Below are 24,322 nucleotides of genomic sequence, written 5' to 3'. Positions count from 1 at the left end.
ATCACACTCAGTAAAATAATGATGTGATTAATTTCTTCATATGATGTGTTTAAATTTTAAAGAATAAAAATTTAATGATTGTAAATGCTCTGTTTTCTTGGAAAGTAAAAGCAGTCTTTTAATAGTTTCAATATTTGATAGCTGTTAGATCTGATTTGTATTATTGAACAAAGGACAACTGGAGCTAAATTAATACAGGATATTTTAAAAAGAAGTATAGCGGAAATGGATTACTATAATATATATAATTAGTTCACTCTACTCTTTCTTATAATATGCAAATTGTTCTTTTTTAGTTTATCCCAGTTCCTGACATTAACAAACCCCAGTCAACTCATGCCTTTGCCATGACCTGCATTTGGATTCACCTCAACAGAAAAGCCCAAAATGACAACTCCAAACTACAGATTCCAATACCTCACTCCCTAAAGCTTCACCATGAGTAAGTTGTTTGTAGCTTGACAGTTCATTTTTTTAACTTAATAGTGGGTTGAAGGCTAATGATAATTGTCTCAGTATTTATATGAAATATGAAAATCTTCCAACATCCACTGGAGGTAAGGATAAATATTTAATGTGTACATTATAACTAAAAGAACCTAATCAGTACCTGCAGCAGAAAGCAATTAGAAGATTAACCAATCCTGTTTATATGTACGGGGATATATATATATATGTATATATATTTTTTTTAATTTCCAGGTCTATTTTTGCTTTTATGTATTTTATCTTAGTTAAAATACTTAATTTCCAAAAATATGTAAAAATGTTTCAGAATTTCTTAGATTTGAGCCTGATTGAGATATCACTCACTCCCTGGGCTGCCAGGATTGACTGAACTGATTTGGCTGGCATGCTCCCTTATATCATTTCCAAAGCTGTGATTACCCAAAAAAGACGCACTTTTTTAGATAGGACTGGGCTCCATCAAGGGTGTTAATTCCCACCTAGACCTTCTAAAAAGGACTGTCAGATCTCTTCACAGGAGACTTCAGGGTAGTCAGATTTCACATTTCATTTGACTTTCATTGTATGATACCCCTTAACCATTTTTCCTTAGTGACATCTGTAATGAAGGCATTTGAATGTACTTAAGCAAGTAGATAATAGATAGAAGCCTAGTTCATGAATCTGTGACTTATTTCTTCATTATCTGAATCTTAGTGCAGTATATGTAGTACCTATTTAACAAATAACCATTCATTGTTCACTTTTAACTGCTAACATTCTTTCTGAAATGCTTCTTAAACTTTTTGTGTGTCAGCACTCATTTGGCAGAAACTATGATATCGGTAGGAATAAAGATAGTATATTTGTTCAGTCGCTCAGTCACGTCCAACTCTTTGTGACCCAATAGACGACAGCCCGCCAGGCTTCCCTATCCTTTACCATCTCCCAGAGCTTGCTCAAACTCTTGCATAAAATTAAACTTTTGTTAAAAAAAAAAAAAAAAGCAGATTACCTTTCTGGAATTTATTTTCATTTTTTCTATTTAATGGAACTTGAAATTTTAGGTTCCTGCAGCAGAGTCTTAGAAATAAGAGTTTACAAATGAATGACTATAAGATTGCCCTGCTATGTAATGCATACTCTACAAATTCAGAATGTTTTACGTTACCTATGGGAGCTCTGGTGGAGACTATTTATGGAAATGGAATTATGAGGATACCACTTCCTGGAACGAGCTGTTTGGCTTCAGGATCTATTACGCCCTTACCAATGAACCTCCTGGATTCACTGACGGTTCATGCCAAAATGAGGTATATTCTTTTTATTTGTTTGGTTTTATGTCAGGGAATTGATATCAGTATAGTAAAGACATGATTTCACGATTAGTTGTGTATATTTTATGGTCAGATATATTTTAAAAAACCTTTAGGTTTATTCTATAACAAAAATGGTATTGTTTATTATGGGAATTCTAGAATATACATATAAGCCCAAAGAAAATGAAAATAATTGCTATAATCCCTCCTTGAAAAATAAGCATTGTAAAATTACATTTGTATATATGTATTCTGAGTCCTTTTTCTATGTGTATATATATGAATTTATAGGGTTTTTTTTTTGTTGTTTTTTTTCAAAATGTGCTCTTAACTACAGTACTATTTATGGCCACCTTTTTCTCATTGTTGTTCTGTTGCTAAGTTGTATCTAACTCTATTAAACACCTGTTTATTTTCATTTTTTAATTAAACATCTTAGGGCTAGTGCTTTTCAGAACCATCTGTTTTAATTGCTACATAGAGGTCTTTTTTTAGGTCTGTATTGCATATTGTTGGATACTGAAATTATGTGCAGTGTCTTAGTGTTATAAAAACGGCTGTGAAGATTATCTTTTTGGCTGTCTTTGCACCTATCCATAATCCCATTTTTATTAAATAACTTGCTAGAAGTAGAATTACTGCGTCCAGGGATGCAAAACCTGTAATACCTTTCTTGTATTGACTATATATATAGGGGTGCTTTTAGAATTGACATTTATGGTTTCTAAAAGACAGAAAAGGCCCCAAGTGCCCACGGGAGCTAAGCTGATGATTAAGTGAGTGGTGCCTGGTGCTGCATGCAGGCAAGTCAGGTAACCGTGTGCCAGGAAGCTTGTGTATAGAGAGGGATTGTGAATGACTGGAGTGTGTGGGGCTCAGCTCACAGTACTGCCACATGGGCTAATTTCCATTATGTAAAACTGCATACTAATGTAGTTAGTTCTTCTAAATGTTTTTTGAAAAGGGCTAGAAATCCAGATTTTTATTTCTAGACTTTCAACCATTAAATATTGACTCAAGCTTCAAACACTGCATAGGTCAAAGAGAATGTGTGTGTGGGCCTCCAGGTGGGGAGAGCATTGGTTAGAAAAACCACTCTGTTTTTCAGACGGTAAATGTTGTTCTAGAATCATACATGCACTTTACTGGCGTATGGATGGAGTTGAATATAGCCCTGTTAATACTTTATATTAATAGGTAATCCTGTTAGTTAATATTTGGATTTTGCAGCTATTTGTTAAGTGGTTCTGTAACAAAAATTAATTTCTTAAATGGTTTTAGTTACATATTTGGAAAAGGAAAACAGCCTAAAACCATTCAAGCATAGTATTTTTTTAAAAGATTTATTTTTTAATTGAAGGATAATTGCTTTACAGAATTTTGTTGTTTTCTGTAAAATATCAACATGAATCAGCCATTGGTATACATATGTCACCTCTGTCTTGAAACTCCCTCCCATTTCCCTCCCCATCCCACGCCTCTGGGTTGATACAGAGTCCCTGTTTGAATTCCCCGAGTCATACAGCAAATTCTCATTGGCTGTCTCTTTTACATATGGTGATGTAAGTTTCCATGTTACTCTCTCCATACATCTCACTCTCTCCTTCCCCTGCCCTGTGTCCATAAGTCTATTCTCTATGTCTCTTTCTCCATTGCCACCCTGCCAATAAACTCATCAGTACCATCTTTCTAGATTCCATATATATACACTACGATGTTTATCTTTCTCTTTCTGACTTACTTCACTCTGCATAATAGGTTCTAGGTTCATCTACCTCATTAGAACTGACCCAAATGTGTTCCTTTTTATGGATGAGGAATATTCCATTGTATATATGTATCACAGCTTCTTTATTCCATTCTTATGAGTTGTACCCAAATTTTGCTGTTTTGGGAGCAGAGAGACCCTGATGCAGGTTGAAAGCAACGTGGAAACCAGAATCAGCCTCAGGTTGTACAGTGTGTCACTACCATATGTCCTGCATAACCTAAATGACAAAAAAAGCTGATTCATCTCAGCTAGAAGTTCACATTTATACCAAGTTCCCTATAAGTAGAACAATCCCTGTATTTATGTTAAAAATCTGGATTTTTATTTTGTTTTATTTTATGTTGTTGTTTCTCCTCAGCCTTATCCACAGCATTGCTACCAGAGTGATAAAACTTGCTCACGCAAAGTCCAGTGTGGCCTTGGCTCCAGCCCTAGTGGAAACTTACAGCCGTTTATTGGTCTATATGGAAATAGAATCTTTGGGCATCAAAGGATTTATCAGTAAGACAGGACTTTCTGATGTTTTATAACCATTAACCTTTTTCTTCATTCAACATACACTTTACTTCTAGGAATGTAGAAGTGTGCAGAAGTCACTCTCATCGTAGAGATCACCTGCTAAAGAGAAAAATGACAAAAAATATATATAACTGAAATATAAAATAAATCTTACAGAGAAAAATAGAGCAAAAAAGAGGGATAAGACCCTCACAGAGGATCCAGGGAATGGGATACATTTTTTAAAAGTTGTGGTTAAAAAGTGGGGGTGGGGCTGGGCCATGCAGTTGCATTGGGTGCTTGGGATGCAGTAAACAGGACAGGACAGACCTGTCTGTAATCATAAAACCCATGATTCCATGTGGCTGGCTTGCTGACAGCAGGTAAGTTCCAAGTCTCACTGGCAATACGGAAGGCATGTTACTCCACTGCATTGCAATTCAGTGCAATTCAGTGTAATAACAATTTAATTGCATTACAATTCAATTCCTGCATTACAATGTCTGTTAGTTATTACGAAGTTCTAAATAATAAACACTTTCTAATATGAAAGTGTTTTTCTGACTTGTGGTAATTCTGATTTTTTACCAATGTGGTATCATTTTAACCATTTTAACCATTTAATCATATTCTTTCCAGATAATTGAAAGTCAAATTAAGCTTTCTTAGCAGAAAGGATGGGTTATGATATAATTTGTACATTAAAAAATGATCCTCATGCTTTGAAAGGTTGGGAACATTAACTTTATTAAAATAATTTAAACGATAACTAAATAAAAATAAATGAAGACATGAGGAAGGCTAGAGTAATTTTTTCCCATTTCCTGGCTCTTTACTTTCACAGATGAACTTGTCTATCATTTTTCAAATTCCAAAGAAAAATGCAAACTTGGTGTTACAATAAGAATCTGAATTTTCTTCCTTACAAAGTGAAAGTGAAAGTCGCTCAGTTGTGTCCAACTCTTTGTAACCCCATGGACTATACAGTCCATGGAATTCTCCAGGCCAGAAGTGGGTAGCTGTTCCCTTCTCCAAGGGTCTTCCCTTCTCCAGGGGATCAAACCCAGGTCTCCTGCATCGCAGGTGGATTCTTTACCAGCTGAGCCACCAAGGAAGTCCTCTTCCTTATAATTACAGTACAAATTATGGAGAAAATTAGGGAAATATATGTGTGTATCTATGTGTTTGCATGTGTGTGTGTTCATGATCAAAATCTTTGCATAGATTTTACTTGATGTGACTTTTCTTTAAGTATCTTTTAATTCATAGCTTTCACTGATTAGTGTCTTAAATTTTCTTCTTCTTCAAGGTCAGCTTCTGCCAACTGTTTTTAAGTCTCATGCCTGGGGTATCTTGCATACGCTTCTTGAGATGTTCAGCTACCGGATGCACCACATTCAGCCCCATTACAGAGTTCAGCTCCTAAGTCATCTTCATACTTTGGCTGCAGTTGCACAGACAAACCAGAACCAGCTCCATCTCTGGTGAGCTCACTGGAGACTGTCTTTCCTTGGATTTGTTAGAAAATTTGTTGGAGATGGTGAACATAGTCCATTACCTTATAATATTCACTGTTATAAAATTCCTCTGCTTATGGAGTGTTTTATTTCCAGTATAGAGAAAGTAGAGTTCAACTTCTTAAATAGAAACCTACTAAGATAGTTGAATCATTGCCTGGAGATTTTTGGACTGAGAACAAGTACTTCCACGACCTTTGACGTTGTGTTTTAACTTAGTGCTTATTTAGTTTATGGTTAAAGTATCATGTCATTTTGATTTTGCTCTAATTAAAAATATATTCCAAATTTTAAAGATGTCATTTTTGAAATGCTGTGTATCAAGGTGACATCTTTTTTTTAGTCCTTAAAGCTACATGCTATCTTTTTCAAATGGGTAAAAATGTCAGATGATTTTTGCTATTAAACTTGACACCTCAGATTTTTAAAACCAAGTTAAGCAAAGCTTGTTTTCACACAAAAGAGTTTGTTTTTAATTGAAGAAGAGAAATTTATAGTTTGCATGTAACCTAGAATTGCATTTAATTCTAGAGTTCTGAGTTTATGTGCAACTTAACTTTTTCATGATTGTGTTTGTTCTCCCACTTGGCAGTGTTGAGAGTACTGCACTCAGGCTTATAACAGCACTAGGTAGCTCAGAAGTACAGCCGCAGTTTACACGCTTCCTCAGTGATCCCAAGACGGTGCTCTCAGCGGAATCCGAAGAACTGAACCGTGCCTTGATACTGACCTTAGCTAGAGCAACTCACGTAACAGGTACAGTGACCATGCAGCCACCAGCAACAGAAACAGATGTGTCAGAGGGTACTGTGTCTCCTGACTACTGGGCTGGGGGTCGGGGGGTAACATATTGAAAAGATTCTTCTCACTTGTATCCAAAAAAACCAGTTGTTTGTTTATCTTTACCATTTTAGTCATTAAAGCAAGTTCTTCTGTATTACCATTTTAATTTGGTTGAACGTCAGTTTTTAGTCATCTGACATGGTTTTAAAGTCATGGTTCCTGAGCTTTTTGGTCTCAGGACCACTTTATACTCAATAATAATGATTAAAATTCCCAAACATTTTCTGTTTATATGGATTATATCCATGATATTTGCTTTGTTAGGTATTAAAGTAGGACTTTTTAAGATATGACTCATTTTAAAATAACAATAAAAAGCCTATTGCATGTAAACATAAATAATGTAATTTTTGGTGTAAAGGAACATAGCTGAATTTAATGTCTGGTGTAAAGGAACATAGCTGAATTTAATGTCTGGTGTAAAGGAACATAGCTGAATTCTCTTACATTTCACCTATTATAGATGTTATTTTAGAAGAAGTAAAAAAAAACCACTATGGTTTCACATAGATATGAGGATGAGAAGGGAACCTTTTAAATAGCTTTTCCAGCTAATTATGAATCTGCTTTAATGTCACACAAAATTGAAAAATTGGTCGTTTCTTAAATGTTCGTTGCAATGTAGAATCCAAAGTCCTATCAGGGAACTCTGTACTCAGTCACATTATAATCCACTGATCTATTTAGTGGATTTTGTGTTCATGCATATTTTAACTTTATGGATTGGTTTTTTGGAAAACATTGATTTACTGGATTACGTAGGTAGATGTTATAAATGTTGACACATTTCATTATACAGTATCAGAAAATTATATTTTTTAACCTTGCTACAAATTTCATTAGGAAAAAAGTCTTTAAGTTTTAGAAAGCTGTTAGGCTTGTGGTAGTAGATACATGTTTTCCAAAATTCAGATGTTCGCTTGAGAGGTCAAATTTTATCATTGGTGAAAGATACAGTTATTTGTTCTTCTTAAAGTTAGAGGCTCCCTTTATTAATTTTCAAGAAAAATATCTGCCTAATGTCCAAATCTTAAAAACTATGTGTTCTTTCAAGTAAAATTGGGATTCCATGAAAAAAAGAGCTAATTTGACCCAATATTCAATCACAAAGTATTTTTCCTCAAGAGTAGCTGGAACGCCTTATGCATACTTCCGTTTTATCACACAAGATGTTACAAACAGATATACTTAAGGGCTGAGATATAATCTTTTTTACAGTTTTATCAGAGAGTCTTAAGTGAAACTGGCGTTTTTTCCCTGCTAAGAGTGTGTTGTGGTGAAGATTACAATGGCTATGAGTATAACTTGGTACCACTGTTTAATTTGTTCCAACGGCCAGCAGTGTTACCCCACCGTTGCTTTGCACCATCAGTGCACATTTCAACATGGTGAAAAGGCCAATGGTATCGTAGTATTATTATTATTATTATTATTTTAATAGTGTTGACCTCATCAAATCCTTGAAAGATATTGGGGACCCACAAAGTCTGCAGACCACACTTTGAGAATGGCTATTTTAGAGAAATAGTTACTGAATTTAGCAACCTCAAATACATTTGTGTATACTGTCTTATTTTACATAAATAAACCTCCTTGATTTAGAGGATTATAGACTATAGGTGTTTTCAATCGCCAGAAAAGATATCTGCTGTACTCGAACACTTCTGTTTCCTTGGCTCAGTAAAGTGATAACACCTCACTCTCAGGAGTGAAGTGAACGAGCAGCCGTGGTGGGCCTGTACCACTGTTATGTCACTGATGTTCTGTAATCTTAAAAAGAGAAAAAGGTACCAAATGTCTTTTGTATTTTTTCCACTAGTTATCTTCATTATTTACTGATGTGATTACTAGTTACGTGGTGAATGCTCTGCAGTGAAATTCTCTGACTGTAGAAACTTGTGACTTTTTATCATCTATGAATTATGGACATGATCTTTTATATCTGGGTTACATTTATTTGTTTGTGTTAGATTTTTTCACAGGCTCTGATTCAATTCAGGGAACTTGGTGTAAAGACATACTTCAGACCATCATGAGTTTTACACCTCACAATTGGGCTTCACATACTCTTAGTTGTTTTCCAGGCCCACTACAGGTAATTTTGTTTTGAATTATATATTGAATGTACGGTATATGAAATCAGTCTTCCCATTTACTGTGTTATTCTGGAGAGTTTTGATGGCATCCAAAGAATATTAGCTTTTATTTCTCTTTTTTGTAAATCTTTGCTATTACTCCCAAAATCTCTTGAGTTGTTCCTTGTCCTATTAAAGGAGCGGATGTGTCTCTAAAACTGTAATTGTTATGGCTTCATCTTTTTAGTTAACAGTTTTAGAATCTTGTGAGATGTAACACATGACCTAAACAATTCTTCCTCTCTCACCGAACAGTAATGGGGAGAAACACAATGTAATGGGGCTTCACAGAATACACACGTGTACATTTGACAGATTTTTCTTTTTTTAATCACATGGAGAGAAAAGCTATAAACTTGGCTATTATAATATGGAGAAAGGAAAACCTCATCTGTCTTCTACTTTTCAGAGAAAATTTTAAGCATAGTAAACATCTGTTTTCTATAACTTCTAATAGGACTGGAACAGTGGGTCTCAAACCTATCAGAATCGCCTGGAGAGGTGGTTTAGCTAGACTCCTAGACTCCAGCTGCAGAGCTTCTGATTCATTAGGTCTGAGATGGGGCCCAAGAATTCACATTTCTTACAGGTCTGAGGTCATGCTAATACTGATGGTCTGGGGACCATGCTCTGAGAACCACCTGGCTAGTGCAATGGATTTTCCTCATAGGGATATTAAAATATGTAATGGAAGAGTACATACATTCTTTTTCTTTTTCTCTTTTTTCAAAGATGAGCAGAAGTATCAACAGATGACTGAAGAAAGTTTGAATTCAGGTTTGCTTGGAACTTCTGTTTAGAAAATCTAGGAGAGGAATCTTACAGATAATCCAATCAAAGCCTTTGTATTTTCCCAATATAGAAATTTAGGCCCTGATTACTGAGTTACTTGAGGGCACATGGAATTTATTAGTGTTAGAGTCAAGCCTGAAACTGGTTTCTTGATTCTGCAGCTAGTGCCCTTTTTACTATAGCCATTGAAATAAACTTCTGATCTTCCTTGTAGGCATTCTTTAAACAAAATAATGTACCTCAAGAGAGTCGTTTTAATCTGAAAAAAAATGTGGAGGAGGAGTATAGGAAGTGGAAGTCAATGACCAACGAAAATGACATCATCACCCACTTTTCTGCACAACGTTCTCCTCCTCTCTTCCTTTGTCTGCTCTGGAAAATGCTCCTGGAAACAGATCACATTAATCAGATTGGCTATAGGTAAGTCGAAAACCTAGATCTGCATTCCATTTGTCAGTCCATCATACTATATAGCAGTGTAATTTATTTTTTACTCTCTGCTTTCCAGAGTACTGGAGAGAATTGGAGCCAGGGCCTTAGTAGTCCATGTGAGAACTTTTGCAGATTTCCTGGTATATGAGTTCTCTACGTCAGCTGGAGGTCAACAACTCAACAAATGCATTGAAATTCTTAATGATATGGTATGGAAGTACAACATTGTTACACTGGACAGATTAATTCTCTGCCTGGTAAGAATACACTTACTTAAAAACAGGTCTAAGCAGTCTCATTCTCTTTGGATCAGTGTTAATGACTAATGGATCGTGTGCTGATCTGCCGTATGTTGTTCCTAGTAAAGTAAAAGTTGCTCAGTCGTGTCTTGACTCTTTGTGACCCGTGGACTGTACAGTCCATGGAATTCTCCAGGCCATGATACTGGAATGGGTAGCCTTTCCCTTCCCCAGGGGATCTTCCCAACCTAGGGATCGAACCCAGGTCTCCTGCATTGCAGGCAGATTCTTTACTGTCTGAGCCACCAGGGAAGCCCAAGAATACTCAAGTAGGTAGCCTATTCCTTCTCCAGGGGATCTTCCTGACCCAGAAATCAAACTGGGGTCTCCTGCATTGCATGTGGTTCTTTACCAGCTGAGCTACCAGGGAAGCCCCATATTGTTTTTAAAGATTTAATGAATTTATACTGTAAATCATACATTGCTATCAATTCCCTAAGGAATTAAAGATTCCCCAATTTCTTTATTCATCCATTCAGTAAGCATGTATTGAATATCTACTATGTTGTATGTACCGAAGGTATAGAAGTAAGTAAGACAGATGTGGTCCTGGCTTTGTGATGCTCTGAAATGATTCTCAAAAGCTCCTAGAAGAGGCAGGAAGTAGTAAAAAAAGAAAAGTCATTAAGTTTTTTTTCAGAGTGCTAATAATCATTTATGTGTACTTTGTTAGCCATAATATATAAGAAACTGAATGCTTCTTATAGTCACCCAGTTTTCCTCAAGTGTTTTTTTTTCTCTTGACTTTGATGTCTATTTCAAGCCAAATTTTAAGAAAAATCACTGAATCAGGCTGGAAACTGCTACATGTTTTAATACTATAGTAGTGATATTTGACTCTAGTACTCTTGCCTGGCAAATCCCATGGATGGAGCGGCCTGGTGGGCTGCAGTCCATGGGATCGCGAAGAGTCAGACACGACTGAGCGGCTTCACTTTGACTTTTCACTTTCATGCGTTGGAGAAGGAAATGGCAACCCACTCCAGTGTTCTTGCCTGGAGAATCCCAGGGACAGGGGAGCCTGGTGGGCTGCCGTCTATGCGGTCGCACAGAGTCGAACACGACTGAAGCGACTTAGCAGCAGCAGCAGCAGCAGTGATGTTTAAAGGGTGTAAGTGCTTAACATTCACCTCTCAGCTCTACAGCATAGATATAAAGATGGTCACAGTCTAGTAAGGGAAATAAGATAAGTCTATGAATCAGTAAATAGTAAGTTAGAGGTGTAGGGAAAGTATTACCAGGCAGCACTGAAAGATCACATCTGCTTAGGTGATGGGTCTTCAAGAGAGGGCTAAATTTCAAAAAATAAAGATGGACATTCCAGGTGAGAGCCCAAACTAGGCAAAAAGGTGTCAGGCATGTTTGGGGAATGCTGAACAATTATTTTGGGATGGATTATACAATAAAGTTCTAATTGTGAGATTTTACTGTTTTCAAATTTAGGCTCTCTGGAGCCTTGCTTTTGCATAGGTTGGTCATTTTCATTTAATTGTTCTGTTTTTTTTCCAAAGGCCATGCGTAGCCATGAAGGGAATGAAGCCCAAGTTTGTTATTTCATAATTCAGTTGCTGTTACTCAAGCCAAATGATTTTAGAAATCGAGTAAGTGACTTTGTGAAGGAAAATTCCCCAGAACACTGGCTACAGAATGACTGGCACACCAAGCACATGAATTATCACAAGGTACTAATTAAAATTAGTGCTTCACTTCATCCTTTTAAGGCCAAACTTTAGGTCTTTGGCTAATTGACTTGGCTGTTTTCTCTGCAGGTCTGTTCTTGTCTGTCCGGTCTGTGTAGAAGTGACTTAGCTGCCTAAACTTTCTTAAGGTTCTAGAGTCTCTCTAATATTAAGAACAAATTGAAACTACAGTTTTAATAGGTGTGGGTACTTACAATAGAAAATGAAGAGTTAAATCCAGTCCTTTCATATGTAAATCTCTTTTGGTATATCTTTAGGAGAATAGAAATTTTTGTTAAGGACTCTAGATTTCATTGCATTACCGGAGCAAACATAGTTCTATGTTCTTTGAAAAATGGCAGGTTTATTTAGCTCTTTTTTTTTTTTTTTTAAGAAAATTTAAAAAAGATGCCCTAAACATTTACCATTTGCTCACTTCCACAGAAATACCCGGAGAAGCTCTATTTTGAGGGCCTGGCGGAGCAGGTTGATCCTCCTGTGCCGATACAGTCTCCATATCTGCCCATCTATTTTGGAAATGTGTGTCTCCGATTCCTCCCAGTGTTTGATATAGTAATCCACAGGTTTTTAGAGTTGCTCCCGGTATCCAAATCACTGGAGACTCTACTAGATCACCTGGGAGGCTTATATAAATTTCATGGTGAGCTTTTTCAAATTTTAATTCCATCTAAGCTCTCTATAGACAGAAGTAGGCTGAACATGATCATATGGATAATAATCGTTATAAAGGTTTTATTTTAATAATTTTTAATAAAAGCATTTTCAGGAGAAGTGCTATGTGATGATACCTTGATATATAAAATAGACAACATAAAAATACTAATAAGTAAATTATAGCAAAAATAAATAATATGCAAGAGATGCCTTATTTTATATATTGTGTGATTAATTATCAAATCAGTACAGAAAGAGAGAAGTATTAGTTCAGAACAGATGGATATTACTGTGAACTAAATGGATCTTGGCAAGCTTCTTGGATGGGTAGGGTTTGAACTATAATGTATGTGATTTTTATAAACAAAAAGGAGAAGAGAGCAAAATAGGCAGGAGAAATCCTTGGGAAAAATCATGGAGGTATTAAAAACAAGGCATTTTTTAAAAACAATTGCCTCATTGGGCTAAATTGTACTTGGCAACTCATCACTGTAAATGCCAGGTTGAGAAGTTCTGGTTTTATAATCTACAGATAATGGAGAATTAACTAGAAGTTCTTGAGTACAGTCATGGTATGGAAAGCGTTATTTTAGAAAGGTGAGTCCAGTTCTAGTAGCAGCGTGTCTTGGAAGGAGGAAACCATTTCAAAGACTTGTGTCAGTTAGCATCTAAACAAGTATGCTGCTGCTGCTGCTAAGTCGCTTTCAGTTGTGTCCGACTCTGTGCGACCCCATAGACGGCAGCCCACCAGGCTCCCCCGTCCCTGGGATTCTCCAGGCAAGAACACTGGAGTGGGTTGCCAATTCCCTCTCCAATGCATGAAAGTGAAAAGTGAAAGTGAAGTCGCTCAGTCGTGTCTGACTCCTAGCGACCCCATGGACTGCAGCCCACCAGGCCCCTCCGTCCATGGGAGGCAAGAGTACTGGAGTGGGTGCCATTGCCTTCTCCGGAAACAAGTGTGGTGACACTGAAAATGAGAAGGAAGGGAGAGAGAGTCAAGAGTAGGAATTGAGCTTGGTTGACCAATTATGGGGAGAATATCGAAAGAAAGAAATCAAGGACAACTCTCAAGTTTGGAGCCTGGTGACTGAGAACAGTGAAGTCAGTGACAGAACATGGAAGTCCTGGAGCAGCCACGGACTATACCCACTCTAGGGGGATAGAGAGTATTTTATCTGGCGGGGTGGTGGAGGGGCTGGGGAGGCAGTTCTTCTTAGTCCTTGACGTAAGATATCTCTTTTATCTAAGATATCTCCCTTCATAGCAGAAGTCTGAATTGCATTTTAGCACTGCAGAGTAGATATGAAGTTCAAGGGAGCTTTCCTTTAAAAATACTCTTCTTTTTGGATTGGGTAATATATGCACCTGATGCAGTGAAAGTGGTCAGTCCCACCCCTGTCCTCTAGCTTATTCTTGTAGCTCCTCCTTTCTTCCCTGTAGGCAGTCACTGTTACCAGTTTCTTATGTATCCTACCTTAAATATTCTGGGGTTTGTAGTTTATTTTTTTCACAAATATAATATACACACTATTTTTATTAACCTTTATAAGGTTTTACAGTTGATTATTTAGTATCAGATCGTACAAAGCTGCTTCATACATGCCATGATTAACTTAACCAGTCCCTGTTTTCATCATGTAGGCTGTTCTAATCTTTTGCTAGTATAAACAGGCTGCAGCTACATTGCTTACACATGCATCATTTTTGCAGGAAAAATTTCCAGGAGTGGAATTGCTGCATCTAAATGTGATGCTTATCCTTCAGTAGAAGCTGTGTATGTTGTTAGAAGCCTTCTGCCTTGTCCTAAAATAAAAATAGCCATTGTATGCAATTGCCTAACATGGGTAATAGTTTTATAATCTTCTGAGCTATTTTTTGGCAATCTTGAGAATAGATCAGTTTTTCACAGTTGTCAGTAACCAGGTAAACATTGTAGTGATGTTTTCTTCTTGGCAGATCGTCCAGTGACTTATTTGTATAATACTCTGCATTATTATGAAATGCACCTGAGAAATCGCGAAAGTCTCAAACGAAAACTTGTCCATGCAATCATTGGGTCGCTCAAGGATAACCGACCACAGGGCTGGTGTCTAAGTGACACTTACCTTAAAAATGCTATGAATGCACGAGAAGACAATCCCTGGGTCCCAGACGACTCTTACTACTGCAAATTGATTGGCAGACTGGTAGATAATATCCTTTTCATTGTGATTTTCCAGACTCTACAGAAATAACTATATGTTGATTTGTGTGAACATATATTGTCATTTTAAATATTCCAAAGTTTTTATATATTCTAAGACTTCAGTTTTTTAGAACATTTTATTTTTTAATTTTTACTTCTGTAAAGGTTTTGAAGTCTTAAATCAGCAGCATAATGCCAGATGGCAGAAATTTACTCCATTAAAACTTTTATTTAAAAAAAACAAAACCTTAGAGAAGAGATTTGTTTCAAAGAAAAACATTCCTAAATAAATACACTATGTATTATAGTACATGCATTTGTTCTATGGAGAACATAGAACTTTGTCGCTTTAAATAAATCCCTGAATAATTTTTAAAACATTAGTAGATAATAGTAAAACATTTTTTGGTAGTGAAAAAGATTCTATATTGGTGTTTTCTTTCTTTACTTCTGTTTTAAATTATTAACCCACTATACTTAATATATCTATACACGATGCCACTCTATTTACTAAATAGAGCAGTTTTACATATATAGGCCTGATTTAATTTTCCTACACAGGAATTCCTTCCTGAAGTAAAAGAGCTACTCATGAGAAAGTAATGTTCTTATTAACTTTCCTACAACTAAGAGAAAATAGGTTGATAAAGCCTTTGGATACCTTGGTTGCATCTACAGCTGTCATGTCATGGTAATAAGAACCCACTCATATAAGACCAGTCATTGATACCTGTGGCTGATCACATGGTTGCTATCAACACATGTCAGATTTATTTGTATTCAGTTGTATTGTTTGCCTCTTAAGCTCTCCAATAAATCACTTATTGAGGGCTCATAATCAGATATATTGATAATCAAATGAAATGTTTACATGTTCAACCTTTGAAAACTGTAAAGCACTATACAAACAGAAGCCTTTAATCTCAGAATTATCAACCAGTTATTGCTTTAATCGTCTGCACCGATGGCTGGCAAATCTCCTGGTCCATTCCCAAACTGTGACTGGAGGTTCAATGAGTTTCCCAACCCCGCTGCCCATGCACTGCATGTTACTTGTGTGGAACTCATGGCCTTGGCTGTTTCCGGCCAGGATGTTGGAAATGCTCTTCTAAATGTTGTCCTGAAGAGGTGTGTATCCTGTTTCGTGCAATAAGATTCAGTGTTTAAGAGAATGATATTTTATTTGGAGCTGTAAGACACACCTGTTGTCCCAAGGCTAGGGCACATTGAATAGTGACTATCTTTAGGTTCCAGATCTCGTCTTAGTGATAAAGGTGAAATGGAATGAGCCCTGAACGGCCAGAAAACCTGGGTTTGTTCTTTCTTCTACTCTTTATTAGCTGTTTGACATTTAACTTAGGCATAACGTTAACTTTTCCCTAAAGACAGTTTTTCAAGATTTTCTTCTTAAAGGCCAATATAAAGTAGAGGATAATGATTGGAGAATAAATATAAATAAGTGAAATAGTCTTTCAGCTCAGCAACCATTGTTAAAGAAGAAAATTGAAAAAATTGAAAAGCCTTACTTAGTTTTTATTTATATTTTTACTCACTAAAAACCCATTGTAGTTTTATTGAGATAGATCAGTGTCAACCCCAAATTATATATATTCTCAAAGTAAGATACAGTGTCAACCATATAAAATGTTTTTATAATTTCACCTTTTTGTTCTTTTTCCCAACTAATAGTCAGCCTTTAGTGCCAAGAGAGAACATTACAGCATGGATGAATGCCATTGGATTGATCATCACTGCCCTACCAGTAAGTTAATCATTTTGATTTAAACAAGGTCATCATGCAATTAATGAAATGTTTCTTTTTTTGTTTTTTTTTTCACTTTATTATTGCTTCTAAAATCTACAGTGCCTCTTTTGCATCAGATCTAAATAAATCTACCTGACTATGGGTCCCTGCATCCCTTGGTCCCACTTTCCTATCCAACCTTAGTTTTCCAATTAAAATCTGATCTATTTTTGACCCCTTAACATATTATGTATCTAGATCCTTTGAGTTCAGTTCAGTAGCTCAGTTGTGTCCAACTCTTTGCGACCCCATGGACTGCAGCATGCCAGGCCTCCCTATCTATCACCAACTCCCAGAGTTTACTCAAACTCATGCCCATTGAGTTGGTGATGCCATCCCAACCATCTCATCCTCTGGCATCCCCTTCTCCTCCCGCCTTCAATCTTTCCCAGCATCAGGGTCTTTTCAAATGAGTCAGCTCTTCGCATGAGGTGGCCAAAGTATTGGAGTTTCAGCTTCAGCATCAGTCCTTCCAATGAATATTCAGGACTAATTTCCTTTAGGATGGACTGGTTGGATCTCCTTGCAGTCCAAGGGACTCTCAAGAGTCTTTTCCAACACCATAGTGCCAAAGCATCAATTCTTTGGTGCTCAGCTTTCTTTATAGTCCAACTCTCACATCCATACATGACTACTGGAAAAACCATAGCCTTGACTAGATGGACCTTTGTTGGCAAAGTAATGTCTCTGTTTTTTAATATGCTGTCTAGGTTGGTCATAACTTTTCTTCCAAGGAGTAAGCATCTTTTAATTTCATGGCTGCAGTCACCATCTGCAGTGATTTTGAAGTAAAAATAAAAAGTCAGCCACTGTTTCCACTGTTTCTCTATCTATTTGCCATGAAGTGATGGGATGACGTGATCTTTGTTTTCTGAACGTTGAGCTTTAAGCCAACTTTTTCACTCTCCTCTTTCACTTGCATCAAGAGACTCTTTAGTTCTTCTTCACTTTCTGCCATAAGGGTGGTGTCATCTGCCTATCTGAGGTTATTGATATTTCTCCCAGCAATCTTGATTCCAGCTTCATCCAACCCAGTGTTTCTCATGATGTACACTGCATATAAGTTGAATAAGCACGCTAACAATATACAGCCTTGACGTACTCCTTTTCCTATTTGGAACCAGTCTGTTGTTCCATGTCTAGTTCTAACTGTTGCTTCCTGACCTGCATACAGATTTCTCAAGAGGCAGGTCAGGTGGTCTGGTATTCCCATCTCTTGAAGAATTTTCCACAGTTCATTGTGATCCACACAGTCAAAGGCTTTGGCATAGTCAATAAAGCAGAAATAGATGTTTTTCTGGAACTCTCTTGCTTTTTGATGATCCAGCAGATGTTGGCAATTTGATCTCTGGTTCCTCTGCTTTTTCTAAAATCAACTTGAACATCTGGAAGTTCACGGTTCATGTATTGTTGAAGCCTGGCTTAGAGAATTTTGAGCATTACTTTTCTAGTGTGTGAGATGAGTGCAATTGTGCAGTAGTTTGAGCATTCTTTGGCGTTTCGTTTCTTTGGGATTGGAATGAAAACTGACCTTTTCCAGTCCTGTGGCCACTGCTGAGTTTTCCAAATTTGCTAGCGCATTGAGTGAAGCACTTTAACAGCATCATCTTCTAGGATTCGAAATAGCTCAACTGGAATTCTGCCACCTCCACTAGCTTTGTTCATAATGATACTTCCTAAGGCCCACTTGCTTTCCCATTCCAGAATGTCTGGCTTTAGGTTAGTGATCTCTCCATCGTGATTATCTGGGTCGTGAAGATCTTTTTGATACAGTTCTTCTGTGTATTCTTGCCACCTCTTTTTAATATCTCCTGCTTCTGTTAGGTCCATACCATTTCTGTCCTTTATTGAGCTCATCTTTGCATGAAGTGTTCCCTTGGTATCTCTAATTTATCCTTTCCTCCTGCAAATGATGCTTGTTGAGACATTTTTCAGGTACTTCTGCCATATAAGAGAATATACCAGGATGCTTTTCCTTCTGTTACCTTCCCTAAAGCCTACTCATTCTTTGCTAACTTAGGGCTTGCTTTTTCAGCGAAGCCTTCTATAATTTCTCCACTCATGCAGTGTCTCTCTCTGTGACCTCCACACATGTCTAGTCAGCACCACACCAATGTCTGACATCTTTGCGTGTCAGTAATATTGTCTAAAGCAGTGCTCTCCAAACTTGTTTGATTATGCATCTTTATGAATCACTTCTTCCTTACACTCCTCCAAAATATATACATATTTGTGAATTATAAATGTGTACCAGCATTACCTGTATAGTAAATATAGATAAAGTCAATTTACCATGTAGTAAATATCAGCAATTAAGTTAACTGGACAGACTCATGTCTGGAGCACTCTTAACTCACAGACACTTCTCCCCAGGTTGTTATTGCCTTAATTTGACTCATTGTGAAGCCACACAAGCTGGATAAATAGAAAACATTAAAGACTGAGAAAGTGCTATTATTTTCGGCTTTTGGAGTACAATACTGGATATAGAGTGGAATACTAGAGAAATGGTGTTTTTCTTCAGGCTTTTTCTTGGTTTTAAAGGAGCCGTATTGGATTGTCCTTCACGATCGAATAGTGAGTGTTATCAGCAGTCCCAGCTTGACGTCTGAGACAGAGTGGGTCGGCTATCCTTTCCGGCTCTTCGATTTCACCGCTTGCCATCAGTCCTACTCTGAGATGAGCTGTAGCTACACGTTAGCTCTGGCACATGCAGTGTGGCACCACTCCAGCATCGGGCAGCTTTCTCTCATTCCCAAGTAGGTATTATGATTTCCTAAAAACATTTGACTTATTTTGTTTTTGCTTTTTAATCTCTTGTACACCTGGGGTATATATCTGATTCAGTGGAACAGCTGACACAGTAAAAGTTTTAAGTAGTTTCTGGGTGTCAGAAAGACTCCTTTATGTCAGAATTAATTGAAGAAAATTAATTTATATGTATAAGTAATAGTCTCGTATTCAGTTTTCCTTTATCATTTCAATCAGTCAGTCAGTTCAGTCGCTCAGTTGTGTCCCACTCTTTGCAACCCCATGAATCGCAGCACTCCAGGCCTCCCTGTCCATCACCATCTCCCAGAGTTCACTCAAACTCACGTCCATCGAGTCAGTGATGCCATCCAGCCATCTCATCCTCTGTCGTCCCCTTCTCCTCCTGCCCCCAATCTCTCCCAGCATCAGTCTTTTCCAGTGAGTCAACTCTTCACATGAGGTGGCCAAAGTACTGGAGTTTCAGCTTTAGCATCATTTCAATGGGCTTAATCAAATGCATGCTTTTTCCAGAATATATCGCAAAATTTGCCTTTTGTACTGCATACCTGATAGTAGCCTATCTTCTGATTATTATTTTTGACTGTATAATTGTATTAATTAGATTTAAATTTCTTGAGAATGGCCTTTATATTAGGTTGATTATCCTCTTTTATTTCAAATAATTCACATTCCGTCATTCAGTAATTGTACTATTAGGAACAACTCCTAAATCTGAAGTAAATTGTTTCAATAATCAAATGAAAATAAGAGCCAGTGAGAGATGTGAGATTAATTAGAAATGTTACCAGAATTAAAATAAACTTTAAAAAAATTATTACAGATTTTGAAAATACTTGGATAGGCTATATTAACAAAATTCAAACAATTTAACTGATTTCGAGTCACAAGAATTTTTTATTTTGATCTGTAAATTTTAGATTTCTCACTGAAGTACTTCTTCCTATAGTGAAGACTGAGTTCCAGTTGCTTTATGTGTACCACCTTGTGGGACCATTTTTACAAAGGTTTCAACAAGAGAGAACTCGATGTATGATAGAGGTAAAATTTAATCTGGGTTTTCAATGGTAAGATTAAGTTCTAAAATGTATATTAAGGTTTCTTTCCTAGTGTTTTTCAAACTGTATATCATTACCATTAGTGGGAAAATCAGTTTAGCAGGATCTAAGAGTAATGCTTAAGGCCTTAGCATCCCCGTAACTTAGTATGCCTATGAGTTTGGTGTGGGATGTGCTGAACTGGAGATGCAGGGGAAAATACTCATCATCAGGGCTGAGAAGAAAGCTAAAGATGGAGAAGTGCATTTGAGCATGTGCACTATAGCACAGAGGAATTCGTCAGAGTCATGGGAATGACTAAAGTTGATCCCCTGTAACAGAAGTGTAGAGAAAAGAGAATGCCCCAAATATAGAACTTTGCAGTGTGAGACACCCAGTGGAACTAAGAAGGCACAGTATATAAAGGCTCCCTGAGACTGCCAAGTATCCCAGAAATTGAGAGATGGTTTCCAGAAAAGGGGTTGTCTACCTCTTAATTTTAAATTTTAAATTAGGCAGAGAAAGTGTATTTAATTCCTACTTGGGGTCAGTTGGCAGCACTCTGAATTCCGTCATAAATACAAGCAGTTCCGTATCACTCATGTACACAGAGGCTTGTGTGATAGAGACAGTTCCTCAACAAGGATGTACCCTCTGTGCTGTTCTTGTCACGGAGACCAGCTGCATCATGACTGAACCATTTTTGACCATTTAAATAATTTTATTTGTTAAATAGATTGGTGTGGCGTTTTATGACATGTTGCTGAACGTAGACCAGTGTAGCACCCACTTAAACTACATGGATCCCATCTGTGACTTCCTGTATCATATGAAGTATATGTTTACTGGTGACAGTGTAAAAGAACAAGTAAGTTCACTTTAATTATTTTTCAATGATGTTTAGTTTTGAAAACTTAAACATGAGGGCACATAGGTATACTTATAGTCGATTCACGTTGTATGGCAGAAACCAGCACAACATTGTAAAGCAATTGTCTGCCAATTTAAAAATAAATATCTATTATAATTTCTCACACTTTTCCTTCTTGACATTTGTTACAAAACATCTGAAAATGACCTGAGGAGTTACTAATAGTAAACTCATCAGGAAGAAACAGTACAGCGTGGCTACTGAAAAGATCAGAGAGGCCTTGTGTAGTGAGTAAAGCAGAGCCTGTTTTTCCCCACAGTGATTAGGGTACACAGTGAGAACATAAGACAAATAGCAGTGTGACTACAAGATTAAAACCAGGAGGGTCAGAAGAATAACTCATGAAGGGTATTTAAAAACTGAGGGTGCTGAACTTGAATTTTTTTTAAAGTCCTAGGGAATTAATTCTATCCTAACTGTTTGAGGGGTGGGAGGTTGCCATTTGGAATAGGTATTAAATTTGTTCTGTGTCACTTTAAAAGGCATGCGACTCAGCATATAAAGAGCCACTCCCTGGGAGGGCTGTCTCCAAGTGGAAAGAACCTCCTTAAATACCTCTTTAATACCTCCTGAGTTTCCTGTCTGTGGGAACCAGAATCTCAGCTCTTTTAGAAGGGTGGAGGGAGGACAAATAGGTGAAGTTAAGTGACCTCCTCTCCATACTTTAATGTTATTTCTCTGTAAAATGGGAAAGGAATATACATTGGTACACGTAAGCATGTAAATCCTAGTCTTGAGGATTCACTCTTTGAAGCTGGTGACGTGGAGTTGGGAGGGTGTTGACTCCTTTGCGCCTCCGCAGGACTGTGAAGTGGAGACCAACAGAGAAATGTTTTTTTTTAGCATATTCCTTATATTTGAGCCTAAGAAACTTTGACACAAGGGAATACAGAAAGGAAGGATTTTTAATGGACCCATCTTTCCTAGTAGGATCCAAGAATATATAAGTAAAGCTAAGAAAGCTATGGAACTACTTGATGTATGTATTTCTTGAAAGCATTTTAAGTAAGAGTAAGTCTAATATGATTTAGTTTGCGTTCCAGGTGTAAATCAAAACCAAAAAAAGTTAACTGTATAGGTAAATGTTTTGAACCTGAGTTATTCAAAGATCTTTGAAATATAATGGTGCTTTGCATAAAGATGGGGTTTTAAAAGGATGAGTCCCTTGGTGGATGTGTAGAACCCCCAGTGTAAACTACTAGCTTTTGGCAGGAGGGTGACTGGCTGTCTAGGTCAGTGAGTATGTTTCTGTTAAGTGTATGCATATATAGATAGATACACATACACAAATGTACATATATATAATAGTGTGTGAGGGACAACACATGCTTTTTTCAGGTAAGAAAGAAATAGTTTTATCTGCTTTTGTTAAAACACAAAATATGAGAGAAACTTCTCATCCACCTGTTCTACTCCCTGGTTTATTGTCTCAGGAAATGTGTAAGTCACTTCTTTAAAAGTGGGAAATTGAACTTCTCTGGTGAAAATATGTTTTAATGTGCTTTTGTTTTTTAGGTAGAAAAGATTATCTGTAATTTAAAACCGGCTTTAAAACTCCGTCTTCGATTCATCACTCACATTAGCAAGATGGAACCGGCTGCCGTGCCTCCGCAAGCCGTCAGCAGTGGGTCTCCAGCACCTCAGTCTACTCAGGTGCCAGGGTCTCTGCCGGTGACTCAGTGAAGTCAGAGTGTGCTGTGCTGAAAGTGGACTTGAGTCTATTAGATCTGAACCTGACAGTGCTACATTGTGGTGGAGGAGAGGCAGCGGTGTTCAGATTGTTTTATTTTGATTCATGTGGTGGATCTGTTGACTTCCAACTCCTGTCTTCCCATTGCTTTGTCTCTAAGAGATCACGTAAACTACACATTGCTCGTATCCACAGCAAGGTATTAGAGCTGCCTAGGATATGGACATATCTGATCAAATGGCCTTTACCAGGCACTCTCAATCTTTCCTGTTTTGACCATTGTTTTTTGTTTTTATTTTTTAGTATTAATAACTTATTCAGTCTTCAAATCCAGTTTTAAAGGCACCACACATGTAAAATAGTTATTACAAATTCTTTTATACATAAATCTCTCTTGGTATATCTTTGCAACAAGAGATTTTTGTCAAGTAAAGGTCTCTAGATTTCATTGCATTAAAGGAGCAAACACAATTTCATATTCTTTTTTAAATGGCTTAAACTTTTTATCATAGATTTCCAAGTAAACAGGCTAATATTTCTATTGAGATAGATTGGCAAGTTTTTGCCTTTGCTGTGGACTTGAACTTACTATATGAAATGAGTTGGAAGCCATGTAAGAAAATAACATAACTTAAGAAACTCAATTTTCTTAATACCTGTTTTTAAAAATAAATCAGTTACTTTTCCAGGTTGACACACTTACCTGGCAGATGATGTGATTCTTTGAATTTTTATAGTCTTAAATTTTTTAAGTATTTATATTTTTAAATATCATATACATTTTGGTTCTTTAGAGTTTATTAGATTTTGAGAGACACACTGTTATTTTGGGGGGGTGGCATTAAGATTGTAAAAGACTTGGAAAATAATTAGTAAAATCTGTTGAATGAATAAATTGTCTGATTAATTACTCAGTTTGAATGAGCGTCTGCTGGGTGCCAGGCAATGTACTGGCTGGATTAGAACAGAGAACTGAGCCACCTCCATGGATTGTATGCTATAGTCAGTGACTGACATTAACCTAGGAATTAAGAGGTGCTGATTTTTTTAAAAAAGAATTAGTGAAGTTTAACTGTGAACTTTTGTTTCCAAATTATTCCTCCTAGACCTTTATCTTCTTCATGATTCATATTTTTATAATCACTGGATCTTTATTTGCCATGCAAAGACTGCTTAAAATTTGTATAATGGTATAAACAATTTTTCTAAGCTAATGATATTCTTAAAATCCTCCAGAAATTTTATACTAGAAATGATTTCAACTATTACTCTTAACCTAGTCTCAATATATTCTTGCTGCCTCAAGGAATAGAAATAAGTGTAACAATGCTGCTGCTGCTGCTAAGTCACGTCAGTCGTGTCCGACTCTGTGTGACCCCATAGACGGCAGCCCACAGGCTCCCCAGTCCCTGGGATTCTCCAGGCAAGAACACTGGAGTGGGTTGCCATTTCCTTCTCCAATGAATGAAAGTGAAAAGTGAAAGTGAAGTCGCTCAGTC

At 37.0% G+C, this 24,322-nt stretch overlaps 1 protein-coding gene across 2 annotated transcripts in view; it reads left to right on the top strand.

Annotated features, from left to right (window-relative positions):
- The window catches only part of MED23 (mediator complex subunit 23), a 43,749-nt gene extending 20,015 nt beyond the window's left edge, over positions 1-23,734 (top strand). The window contains exons 14-30 of one of the 2 annotated variants that reach the window (XM_027551558.1): positions 297-442; positions 1,515-1,760; positions 3,896-4,038; positions 5,345-5,519; positions 6,145-6,308; positions 8,366-8,490; positions 9,537-9,742; positions 9,831-10,011; positions 11,565-11,735; positions 12,177-12,393; positions 14,364-14,600; positions 15,555-15,720; positions 16,282-16,354; positions 18,941-19,155; positions 20,086-20,206; positions 20,939-21,070; positions 22,649-23,734. In XM_027551558.1, the coding sequence (XP_027407359.1) occupies positions 297-442; positions 1,515-1,760; positions 3,896-4,038; positions 5,345-5,519; positions 6,145-6,308; positions 8,366-8,490; positions 9,537-9,742; positions 9,831-10,011; positions 11,565-11,735; positions 12,177-12,393; positions 14,364-14,600; positions 15,555-15,720; positions 16,282-16,354; positions 18,941-19,155; positions 20,086-20,206; positions 20,939-21,070; positions 22,649-22,816 (2,886 nt within the window). In that variant the 3' untranslated portion in view covers positions 22,817-23,734. The remainder of the gene's footprint in view (positions 1-296; positions 443-1,514; positions 1,761-3,895; positions 4,039-5,344; positions 5,520-6,144; positions 6,309-8,365; positions 8,491-9,536; positions 9,743-9,830; positions 10,012-11,564; positions 11,736-12,176; positions 12,394-14,363; positions 14,601-15,554; positions 15,721-16,281; positions 16,355-18,940; positions 19,156-20,085; positions 20,207-20,938; positions 21,071-22,648) is intronic. The other variant, XM_027551559.1, reaches the window with a different exon arrangement.
- Positions 23,735-24,322: the final 588 nt, after the last annotated feature.

This window comes from Bos indicus x Bos taurus, chromosome 9 (assembly GCF_003369695.1).
Source record: "Bos indicus x Bos taurus breed Angus x Brahman F1 hybrid chromosome 9, Bos_hybrid_MaternalHap_v2.0, whole genome shotgun sequence".
Taxonomy (NCBI): Eukaryota; Metazoa; Chordata; class Mammalia; order Artiodactyla; family Bovidae; genus Bos; species Bos indicus x Bos taurus.
This window is presented reverse-complemented; position numbering and strand designations above follow the sequence as displayed.